The sequence below is a fragment of the Clinocottus analis genome, unplaced genomic scaffold (genome assembly GCF_023055335.1).
Source record: "Clinocottus analis isolate CAN_PGR_092001 unplaced genomic scaffold, fCliAna1.0.p SCAF_4, whole genome shotgun sequence".
Lineage (NCBI taxonomy): Eukaryota > Metazoa > Chordata > Actinopteri > Perciformes > Cottidae > Clinocottus > Clinocottus analis.
Window position 1 is genome coordinate 4464859 of NW_027176153.1, and position 9523 is coordinate 4474381.

A 9523-nucleotide genomic window follows, 5' to 3' on the forward strand; every position below is an offset into this window, starting at 1 on the left:
CAGCTTCATGATAGCTCCTCACATCACTGTGTGATATGAAACCAATACATTGAAAGTCTTTACACACACATTAACACAGCATTGTCGTGTTGTACCTTTTTAAAAACAACAACATTCATGCTCTTTAACAATGTTGCACTATTGTTCCAGCATATCTCCAATTTATGTAACTTCATACTTTTTAACTACACTGTCAACTAATCATGATGTATTTTATAGTAAATTACAGCCTATTAATACATAGTAGTTTCACACTTTTATTTTACACTAAGTTGTTTGAACTATTGTCTGCATATTCTTACGATCAGATTATAATTTGGGTATAAATCATATTTTTTTTAAAACTTGTTTTACTTACTTATTCCTTCTTTCATTTCTATTCCATCCTCGTTAATAAAGTAAAACCATGAACCAGGTTGTTTACGTTGTTAATCAGTTCAGTTTATTTTCTATAGCTCAAAATTACAAATCTACAATCCGTAAACTCATGGAATGATCTGCTATTACACATACAAACAAAAAACCATACAAAACATTCAATTATAGCCTCAGGTAATGGTGTGTTGCCCATCAGATGTACAAGCACTAATGTACTGTTTGTCCGGCCTCTCTGTTCGGTGTAAATGTGTATTTGTCTTGTTTGGTGTTCATGTATTATGTGCCTCAAGTGTTTTATATGTACATCTTAGGTTAGTTTTGTGAATTCGTTTTGTGTTTTTTTTAAAATGTATTTTCAGGATGCCATAAAATAAAACTGGCTGGGGACTGTCTATGAAAATTAGCCTCTCTTGCTTTCTTACAGTTGTACTGTTGACAGTGTTGTACAGTGTGCATTGTCCCTGTAAAATAAAAAAAAATACACATAACATCCTGTCCCAGGACCTCACATAGGATCAACGACAACTCCCCAAATAAAGATTGTAGTAACCCTTTCACAGGGAGAACCCTTCAGGAGAGCAACAGAGGAGGATCCCTCTCCCCGGATGGACAGAAGCGATGTCGTGTGACCAGAATGAGCAATGTAACAGAGTTACGGCACATTACATGAATATGACAGAAATTATTCACATAATGAATAGTAGGCATGGACCATGATCCAGATAACCACAAGCCATGAAGCAGAAGGAAGTAGAGAGGGCATCAGCAGGGCCATGGCAGAAGGTAGGAGACAGGAAGTAGGAGACAGGAAGTAGAGAGGAGGGGCCTCAGTCGGGACGCTATGTGCTATAGTTGGTACTGTTTTGTTTTGATCTGGGTTTGTGTTGCATTAATATTTTGTTATTTTAATAAATGATAACTTTGTAACCTAGTTTTTTTTTGACAGGTGCTTCATTAAAAAAATCATTACCTCTCTTACAATATCTTAAGTTCCTAAGGAGAACACGTGACACCTGTAGGCGCTCCCGCCCTCCACACGGGGTCAGCCGTGAGACCAAGCTACCCTTACACCGCCAACACGAAGAAGCGGATGTTCTCGTCATTTCCGGGTTGCGACAACATCGTTTTCTGTGAACACTGACGCTGCGACACAAAGCTCGTTGTACATATTTCTTGAGACGTTTCTCGGGTCAGACGCGCGCTACGTGCGCACGGTGATCACGCACGTCGAGCGCGCGCGCCTCTCCTACACCGTTACAATGAAGAAGAGCTCCGAGAAAAGACGCCATGTGGTGGCCTGGGCCAACAAAGCAGAGTGGGACCAGGTCCTGGACTACCTCTACTCGAAGGACTGCGCCTTGCAGCGGTTCGCCCTGCACAGGGTGTCCGCGTGGCGAGCCCGGTACGCCAACAGCTCCCCCGTGGCGGTGGACTGCACCGCGGACCTGGTGCGGTGCCAGGTGCTGGACCGGGCCGGCCAGCTGGACGCAGAGGACCTGGTCTTGCTTTATGGAGCGGGCCTGGTGAGGTTCGTCAACTTGATCACGGAGCGACAGCAGGGGAGAAGTGCCCGCCCTCTGAGGCGGCTGGCTGGGAACCTCAACATCCCAGAGTGGGTGGTAAACCTGAGGCATGACGTCACGCACAGGAAGCTTCCAACCTTAAAATGGTGTAGAAAGGGATGCGCGGTGGTTCTGGAGTGGCTGCAGCAGGAATACTGGTCCAGGCAGTTGGGAGGAGGGCCTAATGAGGACTGGGACTCTGAGTCGGATGGAGAGGACGAGGAGGTCGACCTAAAGCGCCATGGCGATGAGCTCGTCGCCAGGCAGAAAGAGATGGAGGCCTACAAGATTGCACGGGAGCTTCTGATCTCGTTTGAAAAGGAGCAGTACCAGGCTTCTGACAGACTCCCCGAGGACCCGTGGCCCGCCCCCTTTGCAGACATGAGCTGGTTACTCGGTGAGATCAAGCAGTTTGCTTTGCAGTCAAGTAATCTGCTGATTGATGTGTTGCTGGAAGACGGATTTCTAGTTCCCACTGCGGAGCAACTGGAAACGTTGGGCTGCGACGCCACCTCTGCCCACGGTGCCGCCGCGGAACCCAGACTCGCTCAGGCCTTTCTGCGCTTCTGGCTGCCGCTGCTGAAGACGCTCAACTCGCCGTCCTTCATCCACCTCCTCCTGGAGAAGCTGTTTGTGGAACTGAAGCTGCTCACCAAAGAGCCGAATGCTCACCGGGCTTTCTATATCGCTGCGTGGATTTCAGAAATCATTGTCTGTAACAGCAACAAATTTGAATATCACTTTGAAACAAAGGGGCAGAAGAAGGCCAGAATGAAGGACAGGGTCTTTGTGAACCGCATCCAGCTGAGGTGGCAGCAGCTCCTCTCGGCGTGCCTAGACTCTCCCTGTGTCAGCACGCCTCGCTTGCTCCAGCTGGTCCTGGACGACATGGAGCATCCCCTCCCCCTGGAAACCCGACAGAAGCTGCTGCAGCTCTGCTCCATCTACACACAGGACGCACCATCGGCGTCCGACGCATCCCCGCAGCGAAGACAGCAGCACATATACACCCTGGAGAGCTTGCACGAGAAGCTGCAGCATTCGCGGCGCCTCGCTCATCCTTGGCGTTCGGCGGCCGAGGCGGAGAGGAGCGAGTCCTCCCAGGAGTACAAATGGGCAGATGGTCAGGCGGAAAAGGCCAAATTGCTCAGAGGCTCTCCGTGGCAGGTGTGCAACGATAAGGTGCTGTGGAAGAACTATCCTCTCGGTAAAGTGCCCGGCCAGTCGGATGACCCGTCACGCCTCATGGTGGAAAACTACTCCACAATGACTGTCTTTGACCAGCCGGTGGAGTTGGAGAGCAGCACAACACACAACGTCCCAGGAAGCTTAGCAGCAGTGAGGACAGCTGACGGCCTACTTTGGAACCACAGTGATGTCAACATGCTGAAATCTGGACTGCAACTTTTTTGAGTTGTTGTATAGCTGTGAAATGAATTCCTTTAGCTTCTGGCCCATAATGAACTTTTGATCAGTTGTTTTGAAACATAAAAGAAACAGGTCAACTTTAGTTGTGTTGAGGGATGAAATATGTGAAGGTCAATGAAATGTCAGAAACTAGTGAAAACAAGTTCCTAATAGTTTCCCAGAGCCCAAGGTGACCTCTTCAACTAACTTCCAGTTTGACAAAAAAGATTCATATGTTCATTTAAAAACAGAATCAGCAGAATAGTTAATAATACATTAGTTGTTGGCTTATCGAAAAACATTTCTTAAACCCTTCATGTTTAATAGGTGGAGTGAGTGCAGACATAATAAAGTGGCCAAAAGGTGAGGTAGCGTGAGGATGGGCTCCGTGTCCCTGTGGAGCCCAAGCACAGGAGATGTGTTGAAAGCGCAAGGCGGTTTGGTGTCATACATTTTCTTTTGTGCACTTATGGTCAATAAAAGATTTTTCTATCAAAGGAATTTGACTGTTTTTGAGTGTCTGATTCATGGAGTGTTTTCATTAGTGGAAGTCTAATGTGGAGCATGTCTTTCAGACTGAAACCATATTGTAAAACAAGTTATCAGACAAAATTTTGACCTAGCTACTTCAATCTCTTAAAGGAACCCACAGCCAACTTGGCAGCAGTAGGACAAAGATGGGAAATGAGTACAAACAAAAATTATAAAAGTAGCGCAGTAGTACATTAAATGTATTCTAAGGTATGATGTATATTGTAAAGTCCGCTATAAAATGTGACTAGTAGCTTCTTGAAGTGTTGTTTTCTTGGTTTAGAGCTGCTCATGACTGCGCCACATTGACACGCTCTTGTCGTCTGATCACTGACCCCAGTTCAGTGAGATTTTTATTGTTGATCACGTGGCCGGAAGTGTGCGCGCGCAGCCGCTTCTCATCGGGAGCTGCGGGCCGCGCCATTGTCATCTGTTTCCCAAGCTGTGCGCGGTTAAGCGGGCATTCTTTCCGAGCGCCGTTTCTCCGCCTGACTGACGTACAGTAGTTTCCGATTGGATTTGAGTTGCAGGATATATAACGGGCCGGTAAGTTGTAAGTTGTTGGTTGAATCGGTTCCGTTAAAAATGCCGCGTTATTCGGTGCTGTAGCTAGCGCTGCTGCTTGCCGCCTCGTGGCTTTAGTTAGCTCCAGTTACCGTGAGCGTGAACGGATACCGAGCGAGCACTCGTTGGTTAGCGCTAGCTAAACAAAGCTACATGTGTAAACGTTCACAGTTGAATATCAGAAGTGACACCGCGAGTGAGTGAGACATTCAGTCGGCTGACACAGCGATGACGTCTGCTAAAACCGCGAGGACCACTGCGGCCTAGTGAAGAGCTACCGCTTTTTAACGCCTTGTTTATTTACCTAATAAGCCTGAGCTAGTGTAATCCTAAAATAGTATTTTAAGTGACTTACGGTGTGTTTTAACTGTGCATTTTAGAGCATTGTTGTAAAACAGCATACAGGTTACGTAACAATGCTATCGGGCTAACGACCGCTTACGTTGGTTAGACGTTTAGACGACAGCCCCTTGTGGAGAATATCCAGAGCAACTACTTATGTCTGGTCTATAAAATGGTTGACAATGGCCACAGTTAAACAGAGCCAACGTAACTAGAAATGTTGATGACATAATCAGTACGCCCATTTCGTGTCAAGTGTGGCACATGTCTTTCTTGCTTAGCCTGTTATAACAAAGGAGAAGTACTCTGTTACCACATTCACTGTGCTTCAGTGACTGGAATAGTTATCTAAATAATCTTTGATAAATTAATTGGTTAGTTTCTGAAATATTACACACTTTCAGTATATGTTGTTGTCTTCTCAGGTGCAGAATCTCAGTGACTGTGGAACCACAATGATCACCAGAAGAAGACGCACAATGAATCACGCAGCTCCTCTGGAGGAGGAAGTGCTGCAAACGGTTGAAGGTTTCTCAAGTCCGTCTGAGGGTTTCCCATCTGATGATATGGACACCGCTGGAATAGAGCTAGATGACCTGTTTGGAATGGAAGACTTAAAATGGACACTTGAAAGAGATGCTGCCTCTTCGCTCTTTGATATCGAGTTGGCTGATCTAGGTTTGAGCGCCAAAGACCAAGATTCAGAGATTGAGGCTTCAACGGCATCGTCTCCAGATAGAATGTCATCTGACTCCAGGATGAAGAAGAGGCAGAGCCAGTCCAACCACATGATCAACAAAAATGCCGCCGCTGCCAGATTGAATCGTCTCAGGAAGAAAGAATATGTCAACAGCTTGGAGAATAAAGTTGGCATCCTGTCAACAGAAAACAATGTGCTCAGACAGGAAAATTCTCAACTGACGAAGAGGGTGGAAGAGTTGGAAGATGAGACCAGGTACTTGAGGGCTGTGCTGGCCAATGAGAGCATGTTAGCCCAGCTCTTGTCCAGGCTGAGCGGTGTGAATGGGATGAAATTATCTTCCTCGCTTTTCCAGGGGCCCAACTCGAACGAGCACGACTACGCCTTGCCCAGAAAGCGTGTGAAAGTGGAGGAGAAAGAGACAGCAGGGGGCGTCTGTCTGCACGTGGACAAGGACCACGTCTCAGTGGAGTTCTGCACCAAGTGTGCAGAGAGTGCAAGCGCGTCGCTCAAAATGTAGGGTCAAGTACTTACCTCTGTTTTCAGATATTGAGACTGAACTTGATATGGCTCTGTACTGAACCTCTTGAGGCTGGATGAACACTGTTGAGTTAGTTCAGAATACCTAAGTACTGCTGACTGTGCATGTTGTTTTGTGTGATGATGGATTGAGTACACGTTACTGCTAAACCTTGTTGACAGTTTCTTCTAGGTAATGGTTGATCCACCATGCGGGATGATTGGCTTTCTGACAGCGTTGCCTCCTTGACTCCATGGTAAGGACCAGATGAGACTCAGACCTGAGCGTTCAGCAGCAACCTAGTACTCTGTTTTCATACTTTTTGTTTTTCAGTACTTTTTATCATTTATTGTATTTAGTTTCTTGTTGTAGGAAATAATTTGATTTTAATTAACATCTAACTAAGTTAAATTGAATGATGCTGAATGCTAAGATAACGGTGAAGCTCCACAAAGAGATCTTCTATTAGCTTTCACATTGGAAATGCAAAAAAAGAAGAAAAAAAGACTGTAAATATTTTCTTTTGGAAAAAATTGATCTCTTTGTGAACCGGCACCATTGTACAAAAGAATGCTTTCATTTAGCGCCACCTATTTTTCTTTATGCTAAAGTGGATTCTGCTGGTGGAAGGCGAAGAGGCTGGACAAGCTGCTGCCAACGTGGCCTGGTATTTTTTTAAAGGTAGTATCGGTAACAAATGGTATGCGTGATCATATTTTCTTTTCATTTTCGGCTGCTTGACTACAGCTGCTCATTGACTCATGATGTGATGTTATCAGAGACTTAATATCTCATAATGATGTCCTGTATTGACTTACTGGAATGTATGAAGTCCATGCATCCAAAGACACCTGATTTAAGTGCTGAAATTGCCAGCTTTGTAACTAAATGTAAATGTGTATATAATTTGACTACATATTGTTTGAGGCAAATGACCGTGATGTTGGACAAATAAATGATATTTTCATTATGTTTGAGTTACTATTATCTACTGTGTCCTATACTTTTGATATTAATGCTTCTCTTTTTCTCTTTCTGAACAGCAAGCTCTGGTCTTACTTTTCCTGAACATTTGGGTCAAGTCTGGTAAAGGTTGTCAAAACAAATGACCAAGAACTCATTTGATGGAAGTACAAAGTATGCGGGGACCCACAGAGAGTAATCACCCTGCCCACGCTTCAAACCATAGATACACATATCAGTTACTTTTCAACAATGTGTTACATGGCGCTCATTAAAAGATGTCAGAGAGGAAAAGCACAGGTGAAATTGATGAAGGCGGCTCACTTCCAGTAAGTGTCTCAGTAAGCTGCACAAATGATACCAGGACCTCAAGTGGAATGCCGCCATCATTAAGGGATATTCAGATTATTTGATGTACTTCATAGTCAATGTGCCGACACTAGATGGAGGCTGATGGCAGCATTACCCGTACAGAAGCAAAGTTTAGAGGTTTTCACTGCTTTACGTTGACAACACAGTGTAAACAACCTGTTACTCCGTCTTTGTTCTCTTCAAAGCCACAAGACGTACAGACAGAGACGATCTCTTTCTCGCAGGAGTTGCCGGTGTATCGATGCCTCGATCAGTTGGTTAGAAAGAGTTTAATTGGATTCACCAAAGTCAGACAAAGAAACTAACTGATGGAGGCAGCAGTGGACCAGCAGCTCCTGTGCTCTGAGAGAACATTCCTGTTTCTGAACATAGTGGCCTCAGCTCCCACCGGAAAGGCAGTCTGACGGTAGCATATTGACCTTGTTAGGCGTCCACAGCAGTGCTTTCATTTGCTGTAGTCGTAGTAATGCGCTAGCTTATACAATTATCCCTTTTATTCAATTATTAAACACGCCTGTGCTTTTCTGACCATGACGCGTCTATACTGTTGCTGTGAAAGGGCTAACATCATGAATATTCATGAGCCTGCTCTGCGGCTTAGGCGTGCGTTTCCTATTCACACACTCGTGTAGTCCCAATGAGCTGCAGCCTGCAGAGGTCCATCGTGGACCACATGCTCAAGTCAGCAAAGCCCTGAAGCTTTTATTCAACGTTTAATATCAAACGTGTCATATTTGACAACTTACTCCTGTGGGTTCCCAGCAAAGCAGCCAGTCAGTGTGAGGCGAGCAGAGGCAGGTCTGAGCTTCTGGGACACAGTCCTGCATTCTCTACCTATCTCTTGAGAGGGAGCTACAGTTAGCTTAGCATGGAGACTGAATGAGAATCCCCACCGAGGCCTCATCATAGCTCGCTGTCATTTATCTAGTTAGTCGAATTCATAGCGACCCAAATGTCTACTGACTTACTGGAGACCATCAGGTTGCTATTCAACCAGTAGAGACTGAAATGTTACAGCGTCCAGACAAAAGTGTAGTTGTGTGCATTTTACTCACCACCAAGACTTCTTTACACTCGTCTTTGTACTAATAAAGCAAATGTAACATGAATAATGTGGCTGCTGGTCTGTTCATCTGGTCACTAACAGCGTGATGACCGGTGACAGCTCAACAGGTTTGCTCGTTTCAAGTGGAAACAATTGGACTGACATGTAGACTTGAGATAAAAATGCATATTTTTGGCGATCCATAAGCTTGTCATAAAGTTGTATATACTAAGCGAACTAATAACGCTGATGCTTTTAGTCCCGGTCAAGCATTCAATAGCAGCATACAAATACACATGAGAGTGTAGGAAGCAGAGGATGAAGTGTGCAGACGCTTTACTATCGTCATTCATTCTGTTCATAGAGCAGCCTCATCTGAGCAACATGCATCAGTGTGTTCATGATGTTTTTACAGGTTAAGGTGTCTTACCCTGAAGGTCAGACTGCAGGCTGTGAATACTTCAGGAGGGAGGTGAGGTATTGGACGGGAGGTGTTGCCGGCTCAGAAGCACACGGTTCCTTTTTTCTGGGTTCCTCTCGTGTCCTGATGGACATGTTGCAGAGCCGACTCGTTGCTCTGCTCTCCTTGAACACAACAACCTGCACCTTTCCAAAGCAACCAGCGCTGGTCCCTCTGCATGAAAGCTCAGCATGCAGCGCTGCGACAGAGAACTTCATTTAGCAAGAGTTTGAGTCTGCGGGTGGATTTCATACCGCACTAAATGTAACTACAATGTGTTGGTTGTTGCAGCCCAGCACCTGCTCAGTGAGGCCAGGTTGAGTCACTTTGAGGCCTAAAGCCACAAAGCAAAACCTGTTTTGGACTAATGTAATGCTACTTATTGTAGATGATCTTTCCCCATCACTCTTATTGATGTTTATTTGATCACCTCAACATACCTGGTGTTATTCGATCCAGCTGCGCTCATGTCGAGAGATCTGCTTTGAAAAAGGGTTTTGACAGTCCGGCCTGTGTTCGTCGTCCTCTTCTCTGAAAGTGAAGCTACACTATCTCCAACGCTCATTTCCAGACAAGCGATCATCAGGATGTGTGTTTCCAAACGCCAGGATCACGGCGTTGCTTCTATGGAAAGGCTTTGGTCAGCGAGGTGCAGCCTCACCTGTAAGCGTGCCAGCAT

At 45.4% G+C, this 9523-nt stretch overlaps 1 protein-coding gene and 1 long non-coding RNA gene across 2 annotated transcripts; both read left to right on the forward strand.

Moving 5' to 3' along the window:
* Positions 1 to 1500: 1500 nt before the first annotated feature.
* las1l (LAS1 like ribosome biogenesis factor) lies at positions 1501 to 3848 on the forward strand. Its single transcript, XM_068597691.1, has one exon. The coding sequence runs from the start codon at positions 1638 to 1640 to the stop codon at positions 3351 to 3353; it is 1716 nt and encodes a 571-aa protein (XP_068453792.1). The 5' UTR covers positions 1501 to 1637; the 3' UTR covers positions 3354 to 3848.
* A 435-nt stretch (positions 3849 to 4283) lies between these two features.
* Positions 4284 to 8528, forward strand: LOC137801174 (uncharacterized). Its single transcript, XR_011079691.1, has 5 exons — positions 4284 to 4424; positions 5210 to 5739; positions 5840 to 6000; positions 6187 to 6260; positions 6616 to 8528. It is a non-coding gene; the product is annotated as an uncharacterized lncRNA (long non-coding RNA).
* The last annotated feature ends 995 nt before the right edge of the window (positions 8529 to 9523 follow it).

Excerpts from the sequence above, each read along its gene's own strand:
- las1l (XM_068597691.1), top strand. The coding sequence starts at position 1,638 with ATGAAGAAGAGCTCCGAGAAAAGACGCCATGTGGTGGCCTGGGCCAAC.